This window comes from Salvia miltiorrhiza, chromosome 5 (genome assembly GCF_028751815.1).
Source record: "Salvia miltiorrhiza cultivar Shanhuang (shh) chromosome 5, IMPLAD_Smil_shh, whole genome shotgun sequence".
Lineage (NCBI taxonomy): Eukaryota > Viridiplantae > Streptophyta > Magnoliopsida > Lamiales > Lamiaceae > Salvia > Salvia miltiorrhiza.
Window position 1 is genome coordinate 7,998,351 of NC_080391.1, and position 22,518 is coordinate 8,020,868.

Genomic DNA, 22,518 nt, shown 5'->3' on the forward strand with positions numbered 1-22,518 from the left:
ATACCCGATTAAGAATTCGGGTTCGGGTATCTCTCCTCGGCCTTATTCGGGGTCGGGTACTTGATTTTTTCGAATAGGGTACCCGATTCCCAGCCCTAGGCAGGGCGGCGAAATAATCGCTCAAGATCTTCATTGAATTGCATTTCTTTTTCTCTCATTCCAGAGAAAAAACAAATTCCCAAAATATAACTTATACCAGATAAGGGCCCAGTCTGGCCCGATTACTTATAGCCCAAAGTCTAAATTTTATAAGTCTTGGGCATTAATCTCCTATTATTAATGTTGTAAACTTAACTAGTTGTTGATAGTAGTAATATTTTTTAGCTAGATATTTCCTCAATTTAATTTTTATTAGTTATTTTTTTCATTTTTTGGATAAATAATATTTTAAAACTTGATGACGATATATATACTTAATTAAATTTGAGATATCCAACCTCATCCATTAAGCCTTCTATGACCTACTTTCGTTATTATATGATTATACTTCAGTTACAATTAGTGTAGATTATTACTATTTCCTTTGAAAAAAAAAGTTTAGATTATTGCTATTTTTAATTTATCCCCCCCCCCCCTCCCCATTTAAAATTATCAATCATGTAGAATTGACTTTGCACATCACTGCCGAAAATCTATTTTTAAGACATGAGTTTCAATTTGATCGGATTCTACATCCGTCCATGATAACTTTGGCAAAAATTAATTTAGTTATTGAAAAAGATTAAGAAAAATTCATCAATTTTCACGTCCAAAATAATACTCCCTTCGTCACAATTAAAATGTATTTTTTGGTACGAGTATTGCGTCCAAAATGAGTAGTTTATATTTTTGAGAAAAATTTTGAGATAGCCAAAATGAATCATGAAAATCAATTTATGGGCACTTTTTGAAAAAAACTTAAATTCCGGCCATATTTTACAAATTTGGACGTTTTTACCCTTAATGAGGTGGACCGGGTAGGATCAGACACGCGGGTCGCGTGTCGGGTCGGGTTAGGCACTTATGACACTAATAGTGCCATAAGTGCCAAGATTTTACTTTGTTTTATTTTGAATTTTCGTGCCATAAGTGCCAACGAAAATTCAAAATAAAACAAAGTAAAATGGTCTTTTTTGGCACTTATGGCACTATTTAGTGCCACAAGTGCCAACGGAAATTCAAAATAAAACTAAGTAAAATGGTCATTTGGGCAATTATGGCACTAATAGTGCCATATAGTGCCATACATGCAGCACAAATACAGAAACAACAACATCATTTAAATCCTAATTAAATGGAATATTTAAACCCTAAATGGATAATCTAAACCTTAAATGAAATATCTAAACCCTAGGGGGAAGTGTTTAAAATGGTCTTTTCGACACTTATGGCACTAATAGTGTCATAAGTGTCATACGTGCAGCACAAATACAGATCAGATTAGATCTGTCGATGGCTGAAATCGAAGGAAGTGATGGCTACTGTTGCAGCGTAGATCAGATCTGCCGATGGAGGAGGCGGCGCAACGATCAGATCAGATTCACCGCCGCCTCATCAGATCCACCGCCGCCGCCTCATCCTCCGCCACCTGACCAGTCCCTCCTCCACGCCGCCGATTTCAAAGGATGGGATCTCCTCAACCGCCGCCGCCTCATCCTCTATTCCGACGAATTCTGCCCAAGCCGTGAGAGCTCCGGTGACTTTTGCTCGGCGCCGCTGCCGCGCAGCCACTGAAGAGAGAGGGAGATGAGAATGAGAGAGGAGAGAGTGGCAGCCGCTGGAGAGAGAGAGAGGGAGATGAGAAAGAGAGAGGAGAGAGAGAGAGAGAAGGGTAAAATAGTCATGACATACAAAAAATGACCAAAATTATGTTTTTTCAAATGGTGGACAAAATTTGATGTTGTATGTTGAATAGGGCCATTCGGCCCTATTGTTTCTTATATAAACTTGAAAGAGAAACTAGCTTTTTAATGGTACTTTAGTTAAATTAAGTAAGAGAGAATATAGATAGTAGTTTTTCGTGATATATTGTGTAATTTATGAGTTATATTGATGTGATTTTGTTATGTGTTAGATGTCCTAAAATAAAATGAGACATGTTAAATGAGAATCCAAATTGAAAAGCATGACGTTTTTTAAATTGGACGAAGGAAATGTATGTTTGAGAAGAAGTTATTTGTACATTAATTAAGTTTGACGGTACAAAAGTCTCCATAGTTGGCTGGCAACTGTCTCAGCACGCAAGAACATTTCAAACTACTAGTGATATTTTTCTTGTGCTATTTATTCTTTCAACGGTATAATATAGTACAATTTAAAGATGAAATTCCGACCTTCCCCTTCCTATCCAAACACTGCGGCGCGAGCGACGGCAGTTGCCCGCCAATAATTGTAAAGTGGATACAATGAAATATGATACTCTGTTTCATACTGTCTCCTTCCTTATTCTCTTGTTCAAATCCTCCATCGCGGTCGATTCCATAGCTCCGAATGAAACCTTCCTAGATAACAACACAACTCTTGTTTCCCCCAACGGAAACTTCGAGCTGGGATTCTTCAGCCCACAGAATTCCAGCAACCGATACGTCGGAATATGGTTCAAGAAAGTCCCGATTCAAACCGTGGTTTGGGTCGCCAACAAGAACCGCCCCATCGCGGATTCATCGGGCTCACTCTCCGTCACATCATCCGGCAACATCCTCATCTCCAGCAACCAGTCATCCCTTTGGTCCGCAAATTCGACGTCGAGCAACCCGGTTTTGAGACTTTTGGACAATGGAAACCTGGTACTTTTCGACGGCAGCGGCAGGAATTATTCATGGCAGAGTTTCGATGATCCTTCTAACACACTGATTCCCGGCATGAGACTTGGGTGGGATTTGAGGAGCGGTGAAGAACGGTATCTGACGTCGTGGAAAAGCGCGGGGGATCCTTCTCCGGGGGAATATACGTACAGGACGAATCCAAAGGGACTACCTTCACTAGTTCTCCGGCGAGGATCGAACATCACATACAGAAGCGGGCCTTGGGATGGCGTTCGTTTCGGCGGCTCTCCTGCTCTGCACGGAAATACGGTTTTCAACCCATATTTCGTATTCAATGCTACCGACGTATATTACTCGTTCGAAAACACTGACGACTCCGTTGTATCGAGATTTGTGGTGACAGAATCGGGGATTCTGACGTACTTCCGGTGGAGCGAGACGGGCAACCAGTGGATCGACATCGCCAACTTGCAAGCCGACACCTGTGATAATTATGCGGAATGCGGTAGCTTCGGCGTCTGCGAATTTGGTAGAGAGCCGATATGCGCTTGCTTGACGGGGTTCGCGCCTCGGCTTGCGGAGGATTGGGCGCGGTTTGATTGGAGGGGCGGATGCAGTCGGATCGCTCCTTTGAACTGTAGCACGGCTGCAGGATTCAGGAGGTTTTCGAGAGTGAAGGTGCCGGATACGTCTACTAGTTTCGTGGATAAGAATGCGAGAAATGAGGAGGAATGCGAGGCGGCATGTTTGAGGAATTGTACGTGTGTGGCTTATGCTCGGACAGATGCCACGGGATGTGTTGTTTGGTCGGGGGAGTTGATAGATATCAGATTGTATGATGAGGGTGGACAGGAACTGTTTGTCAAGATGCCTCTCTCTCAATTAGGTACTATAATTCTTCAAAATTTGCGTGTAGCTATATCATATTAATTGTGCTTCTCGTGTTATTAAAATTAAGGCTCCAGAAAATCCAAGAGAGCAGCAGCTGTGATCGCATCAGTAACGGTGGTTGCATTCCTAGTGCTGTTGGCCCTCATCATCTGGCTGCTTATCCGTAAGCGGCTCGCCAAGAAGAAAGCAGGTTAGCATTTTAGATTTCGAAAATTATACATGTGTCTACTTCATCTCTTCACGATCAATCTTGACAAAATCAATCTTCACAGTTGCCGCTAAACGACTTTTTCCCATCTTTGATCGCCGTGTTGACTCATTAATTAGGAGTAATATTTTTTTTTCTTTTATTGGCGGTTGGGGGTGCATTAATTTTTAACGCATAACGAACATAACTGTCAATGTACGTATCCTTGCAAATGACGTATATATTCTGAATCAGGAAAATTCAAATCTCGTGGCAAGTATCAGTTTTACATGACGGATAAAAGTAAACCCATCATTCAGATTTAATTTAGTCAATTTTATAGCGTTGGCAGATTTCAGATTGTGGATGTAAATTATTGGTTTTCTTTACTACAGTGCCAGAGGGAATAAATAATAATTCTATTTAATTCCGCACATTTATGGTATGGCATCGTAATAACTTGATTGATTCCAGCTATGGCAGAGCAGCAACATGATTATCCGAAGCAAGATGAGAATGCAAGCATGGGAGATGAGGATGTGGCTTTACCTCTGATCGACTTTCTTACAATATCAACTGCCACAAATGAATTCTCGTTTGCAAATAAGATTGGGGAAGGTGGTTTTGGCCCTGTTTACAAGGTATAGTAGATCCTAGCTATAGCATTTTAGCCTTTTCACACTAAAATAATGGACTCCTATTTTTAATGTTACAAAACAAAGGGAGTGCTACCAAATGGCAAAGAGATAGCAGTTAAGAGACTATCTCGAGATTCTGGACAAGGCCTCCATGAATTCAAGAACGAAGTGATCTTGATTGCTAAACTGCAGCACCGGAATCTGGTTAGGCTTGTGGGATGCTGCATTCATCGAGAGGAGAGAATGCTGGTCTACGAGTACATGCCCAACAAGAGTTTGGACCTCTTCATCTTCGGTCAGTCTCTTTTTTGCTTCTCTCATTACAACTCATGATCACCAATCCTCAAACTCCACTCTTAATCTTCCTAGATCAAACAAAGCTTACATCTCTAGAGTGGAATATCCGCTATGACATTATAGTAGGCATTGCCCGCGGACTTTTGTACCTCCATCGCGATTCAAGATTGAGAATAATTCACAGGGATCTTAAAGCAAGTAATATTCTCCTTGATAGTGAAATGAATCCCAAAATATCAGACTTTGGTCTGGCAAGAATGTTCGGGGCCGATCAGTATCAAGAAACTACAAAGAGAGTGATGGGTACCTAGTAAGCAAACTTGTTTTCCTCTTTACTCTTCAATTGTCCTCGCTAGCTAGGCTACCTCATAATCACTCTGCTGTTTCATAATCATGTTCATGTAGCGGATACATGGCCCCAGAATACGCAGTAGACGGCTTCTTCTCAGTCAAGTCCGACGTTTTCAGCTTCGGAGTGTTGGTGTTGGAGATAATAAGCGGCAGCAAGAACAGAGGATTCTATCATCCCGATCACGACCTCAATCTTTTAGGACATGTTAGTTGCAAAACATTGACTCCTTCATGTTCTGTTTGGCATTATCATACAAATCACATTTTTTCTTTTCAATTCAGGCATGGAAATTATGGACAGAAGGAAATCCTAGGGAGTTTGTAGATGCATCGATTCGAAACAGAGAATCTGCGGCAGTGTTGCGATGTATCCAAGTAGGGCTGTTGTGCGTGCAACAACGCCCCGAAGACAGGCCTACCATGTCCAACGTTGTTGTAATGTTGGACAGTGAGCATTCAGTTTTGGATCAACCTAAACAACCAGGTTTCTACACACAACGAATGTTCGACACTGATTCCTCCTCCACCGGGAACATACCTAACACTTCCAGCGAAATTACCGTCACATTGCTCCATGGTCGATAGACTTTTTTTTTTTTTATGCATATAATAGATAGACTCAATGTATCAAAATATTCATTATTATCATATAGTAAAAACAAAAAAATGTCTACGAAGATAAAAAATTTAAAAATTAATCATTTTTTGTAAAAAAAGAATAAAACTAAATTTACTCCACCACACCACACAATGGCGGATGTGGTGTAGGGCAGATTGGCGTCCTCAGCCCCCTGGTTGGCAACGAGACGTCGTCGCCGTTCTCTTCAATGGTGTTGTACTTAAAAAGAAAGGGCGTCGCTTTGGATAGTTGTGGACAGAAGCGCCTAGAGTTGAAGGGAAGGAGAGCTACAAGAATCACGTTAAGCAATCTGCTATGGAGGGATTGGAATTCGTTCAGCTCGTGTGCAACTGCTAGTCCAGTCATCACGCCGCAATAACATACATGGAACCAGCGGAAGTTCATTCGATGAGAGCAGACAAAGAAGTTTCACTGATTCATTCTATTTGTGCTTTTTTCAACCATGAACGTTGGAGCAGTCTTATTCCAGTGTAAATTGAAAACGAAATCAACTAGTCTTAAATTGAAAAAAAGTAGATTTTCCAAAATGATGCTGAGTATTTGGAGATTTGAAAAGTTTTATAATTGCGTAGAAATTGAAGTAAGCCTGTCTTATTAATGTTCTTCAATTTACAATCAATTCGATGAATTTACAACTGAATCGCTAGTGTTGGTTGTGGATTTAAGTTTTAAATCTTGAATTCACAATCGCTGTCGCTAGCAATAGTGTTGGTTGTTAATTCAAATTTTAAAAGGGTTAATTGCGTGTAATATCACGAACTTTGCTTAAAATTCATTTTTCCCACGAACTTTAAAAAATCCACAAATTATCAAATACTTTCAAAACTGTTCAAACTCCTCATATCAATTTTTATGATAATTAAAAACCTACCTTACATTCATATAAAATTATAAAAAGACCTTCACATATGTTCAATATTTGTACAAAATAATAAAAGAACCCCAACATGATATTATTCAGACAAAATTACTCTTATGAGTTTTATATAATTATAAAGCTATAATAAAATCATAAAATAAGGTCCAACATGTTTCTGTATCACTTCAATATTAATTTTAGGATGTGTTTTTGATAAAACTCAATACTCGTAATAATGTCATGAATATTCTTTCTTATCTTTCATGGTGTAGAGCCTCTCTATAGTAGCTTCATTATTACAATAACATTTATAAGTATATTCTGAGAGAGAACTCATAATTGGCAAAAAAAAAATATAGAACCTAATTCTGTGTAAACACCGAAAAATGAAAAATAAAGAATATAGTACTAGAAAGAACTCATAATATACACATGTAAAAATTGTTATATTATTTCATGTTAAAAATTAGGATAGAAACTATACTTTTTATTAATATATGCGAAATAACAAAAATACACCTATAAATTTTAAAAATTTCCAGGGGTGTCCAGTGACCCCACTGCCCCCCTCTGGCTCCGCCAATGCATGTATGCATTACATTCGGATAATTGTCCGGATCTATAATTTTTCTTTGAAGTCTCTTCCCACGTAGGATTCATTGTTAAATAAATTAAATATAATATAATATAATTCCTCAATAAAAATCCACTCTGATACGATTTTAGGTGAGAGTGTGAGAGAGTGTGATGTGTATGTTTTATATTTATAAAAGAACAAATTCATGATTAGAGGGTATTTTGATATATAAGTTCAAAAGGTGAGGTTATATTGTGTAATTTATTTTGTGAAGTGGTCAATTCTAAATATTCTAGATTTAATGGGGTCAGTTTTGAATAATTAAGAATTAAATCATGGGCAATTTGAACAAATATAAAAGTATATACTTGATATAATTTGAATTTTTTAAAGTTCATGGGGAAAATGGATATTGAGCAAAGTTCGTGATATTACACGCAATTAACCTATTTTAAAACTCGAGTTTAAAACTGAATAGCTAATGTTGATTGTGAATTCGAATTTTAAAGCTTGAATTCATAACTAAAATTATTATTGGTTGTGAATTGTAGCTCAAATTCACAATTAAAAAGAATTGGTGAATAATTTTTAAGTTTGTTACGTAAGAATAAAATGATATTTGTGATTAATTTTTAAATAATTTTTTTATTATTTTAATTTAGATATTTTTAAAGTCTATGTAATTTCTCTATAGGATAACGTGCAGTTCGTTGAAAAGGAAAAGAAAATATTACGATAAGAAACAAAATATTTCTTCAATTGGTCACTCACTAATCAATCTAGCAACCTTTTCTTTTTTCTTTTTTTCCTCAATTCTTTCCTTTTTGCAGTTTCTTGACAGGTGTTACGTTGATTATTCAAGAATTATGGGCCGAACGGATAATGACCACAAAAAATCAATAAAGAAATTGCGATAGACAATTTGATTGGACTATATAAAAAGGGGGAAAACCTGAATTTTCAGATTCTTGATGGATTAGGTTCATCGCCCATCATTTTCAAGAATTATTTATAACACTTGTTTGCTTGAGGTTGATCCAGGTCAGCAGTTGGGGCTGAGCAAGACTAAGAGGGTGTTTGGCTGAGCTAATAAGCTCCTCCAAAGTGTTTTGCAAAATAAGCTTTTAAATAGTTTATAAGCTTAAAAATTAAGCTCCAAAAACTTATAAGTCCTCTAAAAAATAAATTTCTCTACCCCAACTTATTTTTTTATAATCTCATATGCAATAATCATTTTACAAATATTTTTCAATTATAATTTATTATTTTCATTATATACCATTCAAGTTCATTTTTCTTCGATTTTCTCTTTCTAACAAAAAAGTCTCTCTTTAGCTTATAAACTCAATTATCCAAACACTTTGACAACTTATAAGCTCTTAAAAATTACATCTTATAAGCTCTTGAAACATCTTATAAGCTCAGAGCTTAAAGCTCTTTAAAATAAGCTTAGCCAAACACCCTCTAAGTCTGTTTAAATTGTACTCTCTCTATTTCATTGTAATAGACTCACTTCTTTTGCTTGTGTCGATCATTGGGGCTGAGCGCGACTAAGTCTGTTTAAATACGGATATATTAAGAAACTTACTTTTTAAAAGAAAAGTTGTGTGGTTCACACTAATTAAATACATTTTTTTACTCAAAATGAAAAACGAGCTTATTCCAATGTGCGGAAATATCTCATCATTTCCCCTCCACCAATACCATTTCCCGTTTATTATCTCCATTTTTATATATACAGAGAGAGTATTTAGTAAAAATGCTATTTTTCATTAGAATAGAAAATGATATAAATAAGTTAACATAAATTTATAAATATTTTTTTTATAATACACGAATAATCATTTAAATTTAAATTCGGGCGACAGTTTCACTAATTAATTTAATTACATTATTCGTGCATTACAAGCATCTTATTCATGAATTGATTATTATTCACATTTTTCGCGAAAAATAATATTCTCACTAGATCTCAATATATATATAGGGGGCGGTTATTCAATAAACCACCCTTATTTTAAGAATTACGAACCAACAAAAATGCATGAATTTTATGTATAACACGCATGAATAAACTGTATAAAGGTATGAATATCGAAAAAATAATTTTTTGCTACCTTTGGGATTCGAACTCATGACCATGAATATATCCAACAAGGTGATGAATCAACCGTAGATCTTGATGATCTAAGTGCTGAAAATGGTTCTTAATTTATATTTTAATAAGCGTTCTTATTTTAGCCTTCCCCTATATATATATATATATATATATATATATATATATATAGGCCAAGGTTCAATGAAGAAGTCCTAAATGTAATGAAGAAGAGAGAAGTAATCTCATCCGTTGATCTTATCTAATCTAACGGACATGATTTGTTCACGCCATGTTCAACGGATTTTTTCGTTGAACATATGGGGGGTCGAAACCCAGAACCCCCAAAAATATTGTATATGTTCACGAATGTTCAACGAAAAAATCCGTTGAACATTGTGTGAATAAATCATGTCCGTTAGATTAGATAAGATCAACGGATGAGATTACTTCTCTCTTCTTTCTTACATTTAGGCATTTTTTATTGAACCTAACCCTATATATATATATATATATATATATATATATATATATATATATAGAGAGAGAGAGAGAGAGAGATTCAACAAAGAATGCTAAATATTTAGATAATAGAGAATGCGTGAAAAAAAAACGAACAGATCTATAATTTTGATGAACAAATCAATATACCGTATGAACAACATTTTGGTCTGGATTTGAATCCTTAAAATGTATAGATTTATTTATTCTCTCGAAAAAGATATATATATATATATATATATATATATATATATATATATATATATAGGGGCGCGCTCCAGTGAGACCCCCTATTTTTCGTGTAACATGAGTACAATGAATAAGACATATAATACTAATGAACAAAACGTATATCTAATGAACAAGATGTATATACTGATGAAAAATAAAATTTAAAAAATTCGTAATGAATAAGATATATATACTGATGAACATGGCCGTATATACTGATGAACAATGCAGTATATAGTGATGAATAACAAAATTTAAAATATTCTGCTCCCTCCAGGATTCGAACCCTGCGAAAAGAAATCACCCTCCAGATACAATCTCAGCCATAGGATTGATAAAATAAACGCACCAGATCGTGCCCTAGATCTCACTAAAATTAGAGGGTCTCATTGGAGCGGCCCCCTATATATATATATATATATATACACACACACACACACACACACATATAGATATTTATTTATTCTCTCGAAAAAGATATATATATATATATATATATATATACACACACACACACACATATAGAGGAACGCTCCAATGAGACCTCCTATTTTTAGTGATATCTTAGATACGATCTCGTGCGTTTATTTTATTAATCCTATGGTTGATATTGTATCTAGAGGGTGAATTTTTTTCTCAGGGTTCGAATCTTGGAGGGAGCGAAATATTTTAAATCTCGTTATTCATCAGTATATACTGCTTTCTTCATCAGTATATATGTCTTATTGATTACCAATTTTTCAAATTTCGTTATTCATAAACTGCCTTGTTCATTAGTATATATGTCTTATTCATTGAAAAATAAGGGTCTCAGTGTCTAAAGAAAAATAAAGGTCTCATTGGAGCGCACCCCTATATATATGTTCAATAGAGAAAGGTAAATGTTGAAAAAAGGGGAGAAACAATCTCATCCATTGATCATGATCCATCGAACGGTCAATAACTAAAAATAAATCTTGTGTCCAAATTTTGATGAACATATTAATAATTGTGATGAACATGTCAATAATTTTTTATGAACTGACGTATTTGTTGAAAATCTCGCACTCCGGGATTCGATCCTCAAACATTTAATAAAATTATTGGTATGTTCATAAAAAAATATTGACATGTTCAACGTTTATATATTAGTTGGGTTTAATAGTACCATGTCCTTAGGTAGCCAAATCTAGACCATGCATTCTTGATTGACATTTCTAGCCACGGGACGAGCTTTGATTGATGTGACGAATTAAGACATCACCTTTAGAGTGAGGGATGAGCACTTGACCACATCACCTGATGACTCTATGCAAAAGCTCATGATTCACAAAGATATGCATGTTGGTTGTTCTTCTGCCCCCGTTTCTTTCGATGTTCATGGAGACCATAAGGTACCGTTGAGTTCTAGACGTCAAATTAATCACTTGTTGAGAGATAATCCAACTGTTTTTTTTTTCATTTTTCTTTTTCTTTGTTTCTTTTTATTTTCGTCGTTTCCTTTGTTTTGTATTTCTTGTGGAAAATATCACGGCAGAATTTGGGAGATTAAGATTTTGAGCCTCGTCCACTTCACCACCATTGAGCATGCATGATTTTTTATGAGTAGTGACACACATATCTTTTATTTATTTATTCTTCGCTCCAAATTTATTTTCGAACTTGTTGTTCTGTAATAAGTTTGGGGCGGGAGGTGAGATTAGATATGTGTATCACTTTTATTTATTTGTCGTTTTTATTATTTTATTTTGCTTGGAGTTGGATTGAGTTATTTGCTCCATTTGTGTTCTAGTAAGGTGTCGATGAGGATATCTTTGACAAAAAAATTGGCTTCTAATTTTTATTAATGATTCCAACATAAATTGAGTTGATTTGCATAGCTTTATAGTGATTTCAGCCATCACTTTTAGACGTTGAATAAACCTGTGAGATTTTGAGCCATAACTGTCTATTATATATGATGAGGATGGTATTTGGGCTCCTTCTAATATAAAGGAAACTAAGCCCAAATACCCAAAACCCAAGGTCCAATGGGCCCCGACTAACATTTATTAACTAATCTATAGGGAACGGAGAAAAAGAATAGTGACAGATCTGACTTGGGATTACATGCACCAGATCTAGTCCAGGCATGAAGGGAGTAAACGGATCGACAAACATGAATATCTGGGTGAGTACATATCATAGCCGGTGAAGCAGAAGAGCACCTTACAAAGCTGATAAGATGAGAAGGATTTCAAGGGGAAAAAAATATGTTAATAATAGAGCCGTTCAAATAGGGTACCTGAAGATGCCAAATCTGGAGAGGAAGACAAAAAGGCCTTTATAGCTGAAAAATGGGTGCACCTATGAGTGGTCCTGTAACCGTTTTGTAGGTGGTCCTACAGGCTTTCTACGGAATTGGAGAAGGCGGAATATTTATTTGTCAGTCCACGTGGAATAAGAGAAAAGTGAAAAGGCGAGGATGCCCGTTGCAAGCAAGAGGAAGGGAATTAAGAAGACGAAACTACGCCTCTCATGCTCAGAGCTGAATTTACCAAAATACTCTCAATTATAATAGTCTATAAATAGGGGAAAAAATCCTCATTGTAAAAGTTCAATCAGTTGGCAATCAAATATTAATTTCTCCCACTTTCATAAAAGTTCTTAAGTTTTCTAAAGTTCATGCTTGGGGTGTGTTGAATATTCTATCTTTCGTATACTTTAAATACTTCTCTCATCACAAAAAAATTCATTCAAATTCTCTTCGTCTCATATCGTAAAAACATAATCTCGAGGGTCATTCAAAACTACGTCAAATGTCCTTCTTGAAGCTGTTCCATCTGACTCCCATCAGTAGTTGCTAAAGAAAGACCGGCGTTTCATCTAAAAGTTAGATACTTTCTTTATTATGTAGATTTCTGTGTTGGTCAGAACTACATTCACCAATGCACAATTTATTCTTTATTGTGAGTGTTGTCATACATGTGGTCATCTTCTAGAACTTGTTATGGTATCTTTATCGAGATTGTTGTTGTGCTCATGATTAGGAAGTGATTTTAAGACGAAAATGTGAAAAGTAAGTATAAATGGGGTATTGAGAATAGTGAATAAGTGAAAAGTAAGTGTAAATGGGGAATTATTAGTGGTGGAATATGTCCAAAAATAGAAAGAAAAGGTTTTTTTGGGGATGATCGAAAAAGGAAAGTTAGTAAGTTATTTTGGGGGTGGATGTAGTTTTTTTTTTTTTTTATGAATCGAAGTTAACAGTTTTTATAAAAAAGAACTAAAATAGAAAAAAAAAATGGTGAGAAAAATTATAAGGAGAGATAAAATTTGATGGTAAAAAAAAACTCATCTTTCATACTACTATACGCCCTCTCGTGCGATACACATGTTTCATTATATTTTATTATTTTTAAAATTTAAAATTATGTAAAAATATCATATTTATGAGTTAGAATAATTGGTAACAAAAAAAATTATGTTAATTTAAGTAGTAATATTTGATTTAAAATTGTGTATAATAATAATATTATCATCTTAATGAGTATAAAATATTATATTTTATAAAATATTATATTTTATGAGTATTGTATAATAATAATTAAATACGTATAATAATAATAATAATTAAATTTATAAATTTTAAAGCAAATAATTATAGCCAATCTCATTTTGAGAAAATACTAAACTGTCAATATAAAAAAATTAATAGCCATCATTTAATATAACAATTTTGGGCTCTTAAAATTTCAACCTATATTATTATTAAATTCATATTTAAATAGCTTAAAATAAATTAAAAGATCAAGAAAAATACGAATAATATATATATATATATATATATATATATATATATTACAACAAATAGGTTTATATAAATATAATTAAAAAATGGGTTATGGCAAAAAAAATACACGAACTTAGAAAATAGTTGCAATTTTCATCCGAACTTACAATTAAACTAAAAAAATACATGAATTTATATTTTTGTTGTAATTTTCACCTAGTTTGACTTTCAATGAAATTAGAGATTGTCAATTGACAGTCGAAATTAAGTCAAATATATTACTCCCTCCGTCCACGAAAGAATTTACTACTTTTCCTTTTTGGGACGTCCACAAAACAACTTCCTATCTATTTTTGGATTATATCATACCTCTTACTTTTCACTTTTTCACTACTCTCAATAAATTAAAAGATCAAGAAAAATACGAATAATATATATATATATATATTACAACAAATAGAATTAAACCAAAAAAATACATGAATTTATATTTTTGTTGCAATTTTCACCTAGTTTAACTTTCAATGAAATTAGAGATTGTCAATTGACAGTCGAAATTAAGTCAAATATATTACTCCCTCCGTCCACGAAAGAATTTACTACTTTTCCTTTTTGGGATGTCCACAAAGCAACTTCCTATCTATTTTTGGATTATATCATACCTCTTACTTTTCACTTTTTCACTACTCTCAATACTAATTATAACACTTTTTAACCACTCACAATACACTCAACAATCTTTTCTCCACTTTTAATATACTCAACAATTTTTTCTCCACTCTTACGACATTGCTTGAACAATATATGTTATATTGCCTCGTACGGTTGTACCAAGTCTGGTGGATGAACCATGACCTTTTACTGGGGGTGATCCAAAGGCAAGTGAAAAAAAACTCTTTTCTTAAAATTTGTGTCACTCCCTCATATGAAGTTCTTTCGTGGACGAAGGGAGTAATTTTTTTTTGCCTTTTTAGACCTCCAAACTTCTAAATACTCATCATCATTAGAAGTTAGACCAACTAAACTCTAATTTCACCGAAAGTCAAACTCAGGTGAAAATTGCAACAAATATAAATTCATGTATTTTTTGGTCTAATTGAAAGTTCATGTGAAAATTACAAGTTTTTTCAAAAGTTCGTGTATTTTTTGGTCATGACCCCTTAAAAAATAGGTTTATATAAATAAATAAACAATTCATATATATAATTGAATAAATCTATATGATATTTTAAATTCTAATTTTTAGATACATAACTAATTTTTTATTTACAAATTCATATTAAAATTAGTACAAATTTCATTATCCTTAATTGCATTAAAAATTATTGTAATTTAAAAATATTCAAATTTAAATTAATTTTAATTAAAAAATCATGTAAAATTGATGAGGACAAAAATATACATCTCTATAACACCGGAGAAGAGCATGCCGGTAGACATGAGGTCTACGGTTAGCAGAGTTGTTCTATTGTCAAAACAGTCCTGCCTGGCCCGAGACATCGCTGCAAAGGATAAGCAGATGCCCAATTATGGGTAGGTTTTGCAGGCCCATCAATCTTTCGGAGCTGTTTAGGCTGAAGCCCACATCGTTGTAGCCTTCAAACGAGACAAGCCCAATTCCTCAGTGATAGAACCTATTTTATGAAGAGTCCAATAAAGATCGCCGATGGGTATCAAGATTGAAAGAAATCTCGAGAGGATCAAGATGGAAAGAAGAAAGATATACATGAAGATTTATTCCTAATATATCTCTTTGTTGTTACTTACAAAAAGGGGGAAACCCCTAATGTAATGGACATAGTCATTGGCCGTTCTTGATACTCATAGCCTCACGCTTAATACGAAGTTCTACATTTTCATCGTGTCATAATTGCTTTCTTTCATAATATTCAATATAGCTGTTATTTTTTGGCACAACAAAATTCTTTTGATGAAAACAAAATTAAAAAATAGTATAATGTTCAACATTAAAGATAAATGAGATTGAACAAAAAGTAATTTTGATATTTTAAGCGATCATAATTTATTCATTTTAAATTTATTTCTATTAATTTTTACATCATATTAAAGATTTTCTCGTAATTTTAATTTAACATCCAATATTATTTTTTCATGAATAAAAATTAATAAATTTTTGAAAAGAAATAAATAGAAAAAATAGAAAAGAAAAGAAAGAAAAATTTTGGTGGAAAAAATTAAGAGAAGAAATAAAATTTGTAGGTTTTTTCTCTATATAGATATAGATTGAGAGTAAAGAATTTTTTTGTAAAACAAAGTCTTCCCAATTATTACGATAGACATGGACGTGGAAATTAATTAGCCGCCCACGTGTATGCTAAGAAGTCAGTTGAAATTGCAAATTGTAAAAAAAAAAAATATGGAAAATTGGTAAAGTTCATGAATTTTGAGAATTTATGTAGAAAATGAAAGTCGCCCTGAAATTCATGTATTTTAATGCATTAACCCATATGTTTGTAATATAATTAATTTATGGAAACTCAATTTCAAGGCCTATTTTTAGAATTAAAATTTATTCGTTCGTATATCACCGATCAATGTGTTTTAAGCAAAAAAGTTGACTTGGCATTTATTTCATGTAATTTATTTTAGTTGCAATTTTTATACTCACTTGAAGGCAACTTTTCCAAAAACACACAATAAAAAAGATAAGGCAAAAGTAAAGATTTAGAGAAATTGTTATTAATTATTATAGTGTACTTGGTTACGTGATCGGCCCATAAAATGAGTTCAGTTTTTGTTTGCTTTGTCGAATAAAATGAATTGCTATAGTTTATTCAATTATATCGTTATATTTTTCTCTAAATTTTAGATTGATGGATTATTTATAGACTACGACTACTTTGGATCGGATAACTATTTGGTAATATGCATCAATCAAAGACGTAAATTAAGATTTATTCATATTTTTCGTATTAATGTTTTCAGTGTTTATATAGTATTAGTCCAACATATAATTTTTCATTATAAACAAGGCTTTATTTCTTCGACAATTGTCTACAGTGATCCGGGCTTTTTGTCTCTATTTAATGTAAATAATAGTAATTCATAGTTTTGTTTACCCATTTGTCAAAGGGTCAAAATTTAAAATACCCACCTTCATAACTTATCTATCAAAAATACCCACTTTCACAAAACCCATATCAATCATCCCCAACTCATTATTAATGCCAAAACTATCCCTCAACCAATTCTCAACAAATCCATCATTAAACCATTTCATGTTCAAATTATCATAATTCAATTAAGACATAATCAGGCCCAACATGCTTCCGTACAACTTCTAAATAATTCAAATCATAAATCAACAGTATACCTTTTGTCGACTGGTCACCTTCCGGAGCTTTTATCGCGTTTTACGGACTTCTTGCCTCCTCGGCCTTCGTCCAACCACCCACTCGCAAGTGATGGTTGCAACCTTCTTCCTTCACTGTGTTCCGGCTTTCGCCGAATGGTCACCTTCAGGAATCAGTTTCCCTCCTTCACTGTGTCTCGACGTCAAATATTTTTGTTGAAAAATGAAAAGAAAATATTTTTACTAAACCGGAATAGTTGGACAAAAACTAAGCGTTTATAGAGGAATTATATAAAATTTAATTTATTTCATAAAATACTCCCCAAGGGAGGAGACTACTTGTTTAGCTACGCATAGTAGCTAATACTTGTGTGCATAAAAATAAAAGGAACTAAAACTAAAACGAAAAACTTTGAAAACAAAATTTAAAAATTACAAAGATAATTTCTAGAGAGAGGAAGTGGTGTGTGAAAATGTTGTGAATTTTCGGATGCCTTCTTCTCTCCAGCACTTGTGAATTTATAGAGGTCTGATACCCTCTATTATTGCTTGGTGGTTGGCCTCGGATGCAATCTTCGTGGCCAGCTTGCTTGAAATTGACAGCCACCTTCTTTTGTTGGCCATTATTGCCGACACTTGTTGGTGTTGTCACATGTACTGGGCCCTTGCTTTATCGTTTTGTGATAATGCTGGTAGGGGCCGGCTACTTTCTTTCCCCTCACATTTGTCCTGGAGCGCTGAGTGGTCCTCCTGTCATTCCACCCACTTTTGTCGTTTCTTTTGTGGGTGCGATCCTTGCTATGAATCACATGATTCACTCTGCTCTGTCGGCCACCTTACTTTTTTGGTGCCCGAGGGGTCCTCCCCTTTGGAGTCTGATGCTTGTCGTGTTCATCAGACCGGAACCTTCTTCTGTCTGGTTTCGGGAAGAAACCTTTACCGAATTCTGGTTCCTTCTGCGACGAACATTGGTCGCAGATTTTCTCGATCCACTGGCCCGAATGAGCCATGTTGCAGAATTTGCGACGAGTTTCTTTGCTCCCCGCAATCTTGTTGTCCCATATCGTTTGCCTCTTTTTCTCGAAAGATTTTTCGGCAAACTCGGTTGTTGTTCCTGTCATTGTGTTAACCAGGAACGTTCCCAGATCTGAACTCTGAAAGAATTTAAACCTGGACTTCATTTTGTCCATCTCTGTGAGACAGACCCAAAGACCCCATGCTCGTCTCGTGGAGATTTGATCCTCCGTAAATGTTGAGGCGATTGGGACTTGAAAATCAGGAACTTTGATCCGGTTCAAGGCTCCTGTATCTGGTCTCCGAAGCTTGATGAAATGAAAAGCTTCATAGACTCCTTTTCCGACGGGTTCTGGTGCTGCACTAAAGAAGTATAGTTCCAGAACATCTCCCCTTTTAAGGGACTCGTTGTTCTCCCAGGCTTCAAACACCGTTCTCTGGATCCACTTGGGTAGACCCTTGATTTCGTTGAAGGCTGGAGAGGTGGTATAAACTGAGGCCAAAGCCCCAAACTCATACCATTCCTTGATGTGATTTGGATTGGCTCCCGGAGTTGTCCAAATCCTGGGGTATCTCCCTGCAACATCAACCCGGCAATTTCCCGGATTAATGCCCTTTCTCGTGATGAGTTTCTCCCATCGGTCTTGATAAATCTGCCAAGAAGGAGAAATATCAACAAAATTAGTATCAATCTTAAGTTGGCCAGTCATCGGCCTAAGATTGATCTCTCCCTCTTTTACCCCAGAGGTGGAGGGTTGACATATTGATTCAGGGTGTGACCCCTTAACAATATCTTTTCCTCGAGCGTCCGGCTGTGAAGCCATTCTCTCAGGACTTGTGCTAGGGGTATTTGAATCCCCTGCTACAGGTAATCCGCCCTGTACGGAAAGCATTGCTTTAGCCCGGTTTTCACGGACAACGCGCAAGAGCGGTTTGCTGAGTACTTCCTGAAGATTGAACATCTTCATGAAGCAATCATCGATTTGGTTGGATACTTGGGCTTCGTCAGCCGCTTGTATCTTTCCAGCTTGTTTAGTGTGAAGTACACACTTCTGCCATTCTTGTTGTAGCAGCTCTAGACTTGCAAAGAGCTGCCCCTGTATTGCCTCGATGGCCTCCACTTCAGGGAGCTCCATCCCTTGTAAGGAAATCTGCAAGAACATTCTGATCAGATTTCAAAACGACAATATCATAATCATAATATTGACATTCGGCTTGCCATCTAAGCAATCTAGATTTTTCAGGCTTAGATTCAATCTTTTTTGTTAAGAAAGCTTTAACGTTAGTGTTATCTACTTTCAAAACAAATTTCTTGGCAAGTAAGAAAAGCGGCCATTTTTTAAACGCCTTTCGCACTGCAAAGAATTCCTTTTCGTTGATGTGCCATCGCACGGCTTCGTCATCGGAAAAGAGACCGCTACAGTATCTGCAAGGTTCTTCTCCATAGGGGGTGATCTTTGTAAGCACTGCTGCCCACCAGAAATCACTCGCGTCGGTGTAGAGGACCAAGTCATCCTCGTCTTGTGGTATTGAAAGTTTTGGGAGATTTTTACAAATCTCTTTTAACTTCTTCATACCCTCCCGATGTTCCTCCTTCCAAATAAATGGAACATCTTTCTTCAGTAAAGGACTGAAGATTTTCCGGTGCTCTGCAAGATTTTTGATAAACATTCCTGCAAAGTTAACAACTCCGAGAAAGCTTTGGAGCTGCTTCTTTTCCTTGAGATCCTCTGGAAATCCCTGGACTTTTTCCACAATATGATCTTGTAGAATTATCCCAGATTCATCGATCTCGATCCCCAGAAATTCCATCTTCTGGGTGGCTATGACTGCCTTCTTTTCTGACAGCACTAGTCCTTCTTGTTGACAAACATCCGCAAAGATCTCCAGATGCCTGACATGTTCATGAATGTTTTTTGATGCAATAAGGATGTCATCAACGTAAACAAACATAAACGAAGAATAATCTTTGAAGAGATTATCCATCTTCCTTTGGAATATCTGAGGCGCGTTGGCTAACCCCATTGGCATGACATTCCAGACATAATGTCCTTGTGGAGTTGAGAAGGCTGTGAACTTCTTACTCCTTTCCTCCATGCGAATCTGGTAGAAACCCGATTTGCAATCGAACTTTGAGAATACCTTTGCACTTCTGATGCAGTTGATGAGGTGTTCTCTGCTTGGGATAAAATATCCGTCAAACTCAAGAATGTCATTAATTCCTTTATAATTAATGACCAATCTTGGTTTTCCTCGCTTGATCTCCCCATGATTTCTTACCAGAAATCCAGGACTGCTGTAAGGCGACTTCCCTGGTTCGATCAGCTTCAAATCAAGATGTTCCTTGATTATGCTCCTCATATCCTGTTGATCTTGAGTGTTCATCAGGATAGGTCTGAACCTTACAAACTCATGCTCCTTTCCAGTTTTAACTTTCTCGTGGTAACACTTCTGGATTCTCCTTTTGACGTCGGCTATGGACACCTGTTCTTCTTCCTTGATATCTTTGTGTGATATCAGGGATGCCTTGAGGATTTGAGTTTCTTCCTCGGAGAGATTTGGGAATCCCTCAGTTCTGCATTTGAGCAAAACTTCTCCGAATCTCCTTTGATCCTTCATTTGAGGTCTCCGGAGTCTGCCATCATCACCACGCTTGCTGCGAAAGTTGATTGGCATCGAACGATGAAAAGCTCCTTTGAGCCTTTGCACAATGATTTTGTGGTCACAATTGGTTGTGAACACTAGCCTCCTGGCTTCATTGTCTTGTATATACCGCTTGAAGCTTTGCAGAAAATTATTTCCGAATAATATATCTGCTCCGGTATCATGGAAATAAATTGGTGGAGTTTTGACCTTGTACCAAGGTGTCTGTCCTGCTCCGCCGATCAATATTTCCGTCTGTTTTACTCCTTTTGATAAGAGTAAAATCTTCTTGGAGAAATCCCTTCCTGCAATTCGAGGTAGATCTTCTTCCACTTCTGTTGGAAAGACTCCTCGTTTTGCTGTACAGATTCCTGCTCCTGAATCCACATAAGCAGCAAAATATTCTGCTTTGAATTTCTCATATAACATCCCTACAGAGATGTATATCGAGAATGGACTTGTCATTGGATCATCACTCTTTGACGTCCAATGGTAATCTCCATTCCTCCTGCTTTCCATGACCATGGTTTATATTTGTCAAGGAAATTTCGTCCTAAGATCAGGACATCCGCTTCTTGTCCGGCTTGGCCTTCGGTCTGAATTTCAAAACCTCCAACCTCCAGAGTTCCGATGTATCGGTTGTCGCCTGGATTCGCCAGATAATACAACATAGTACAAGGAAACTTGTTTTCCATGCTTGTTGTATCAAATCTTGTGGAAACCTGTCTCCATCCTTCGGGGCATTTGAATTTGACCTTTATGTCTGGGACTGGTGTTTCCTGGATCGCCCTTCTCTCATAGGAATGAGAGAAACTTCTTGTTATAGGCCCTGAAGTTAGCCTATTTCCTTGGAATGATAGCCTGGGTGCTCCCAGTCTGAGACTCTGGGTATGGCTTAGCACCGGTTTGTCTCCCACATCGATGTCGATTTCCCTGACTTGGGGAATTTCCACTCGGTTTGGAAGGGCTGCCTTGGCAACTTCTTTGAATATTTCTGGAATTTCAATAAATTCCTTTCCCAGAAATAACTCCGTATGATGGGAATTTGACAAGGCATACGAGACTTGATAAGTCAGTGAGTATGGCCTATTTCCATCTGTCATGTATTCCTTCTTGAGTTTTTTCACGAGCTGCTTCACCACTTCCTTTTGTGGAATCAGGAAATGGCTAGTAAATCCATTCTGATTCTCCTGCTGGGTATGGTGAACCTCGTGCTTTTCTTTAGTCTGACTCGGCTCCGGTTGATCCATCGGTCATCTCCGAATCTTCAGAACTAAAGACTTCTTCTTGTTCATATATACTCTCATCAGAGGATATATCTTCAAATTGATACACGGGTATCAATTTCTGGTGGTAGATAGCGTCTTCGATATCCGGTGTGGATTCGAATCTTCTTATCTCCTTTTTCTCGTTGTCTGGGCAATTGGTTGATATATGCCCCTTTGCACCGCATGACCAGCAGTTGCAATCTTTGAAACTTTCATTTGCTTTGGCTTGGGTACGCCTGAAAGTTTTCCTTGCCGGGATTCTCTTTTGATTTGAGAATCGGTTTCTGGATGGTCCGCTCCGTTGGCCCGATTTGTAGGAGCGTGCCTTCTGTCTGGTCCACATAGTTCTTGGCTTCCAAGAACTCCTTCTGGACTTTCTTTCATAGGGTTGATACCTATGTTTCTATCGACTCCTCTTTTGATACAGCAACTCAGCACCAATCTCTGTTGGAAGATCGATGTTATCGCACATCAATGGAGATTTCTTGTTGAGTCTCCTCAATCTCTTGAGATTCCTC

The 22,518-nt window shown here is 35.9% G+C and overlaps 1 protein-coding gene across 1 annotated transcript; it reads left to right on the plus strand.

Moving 5' to 3' along the window:
- Positions 1–2,195: 2,195 nt before the first annotated feature.
- LOC130985698 (G-type lectin S-receptor-like serine/threonine-protein kinase At4g27290) lies at positions 2,196–5,794 on the plus strand. The gene is made up of 7 exons (XM_057908786.1): positions 2,196–3,630; positions 3,703–3,825; positions 4,297–4,463; positions 4,545–4,755; positions 4,830–5,067; positions 5,163–5,313; positions 5,391–5,794. Exons 1-7 carry the CDS (start codon positions 2,385–2,387, stop codon positions 5,691–5,693), a joined length of 2,439 nt encoding a protein of 812 aa, XP_057764769.1. The 5' UTR covers positions 2,196–2,384; the 3' UTR covers positions 5,694–5,794.
- Positions 5,795–22,518: the final 16,724 nt, after the last annotated feature.

What these genes read in the sequence shown, in the direction of transcription:
- LOC130985698 (XM_057908786.1), top strand. Translation starts at nt 2,385, where the DNA reads ATGAAATATGATACTCTGTTTCATACTGTCTCCTTCCTTATTCTCTTG. An exon ending in TTTGGACCTCTTCATCTTCG is followed by an intron (nt 4,756 to 4,829) that starts GTCAGTCTCTTT and finishes TAATCTTCCTAG; the next exon opens with ATCAAACAAAGCTTACATCT. An exon ending in AAGAGAGTGATGGGTACCTA is followed by an intron (nt 5,068 to 5,162) that starts GTAAGCAAACTT and finishes ATGTTCATGTAG; the next exon opens with CGGATACATGGCCCCAGAAT.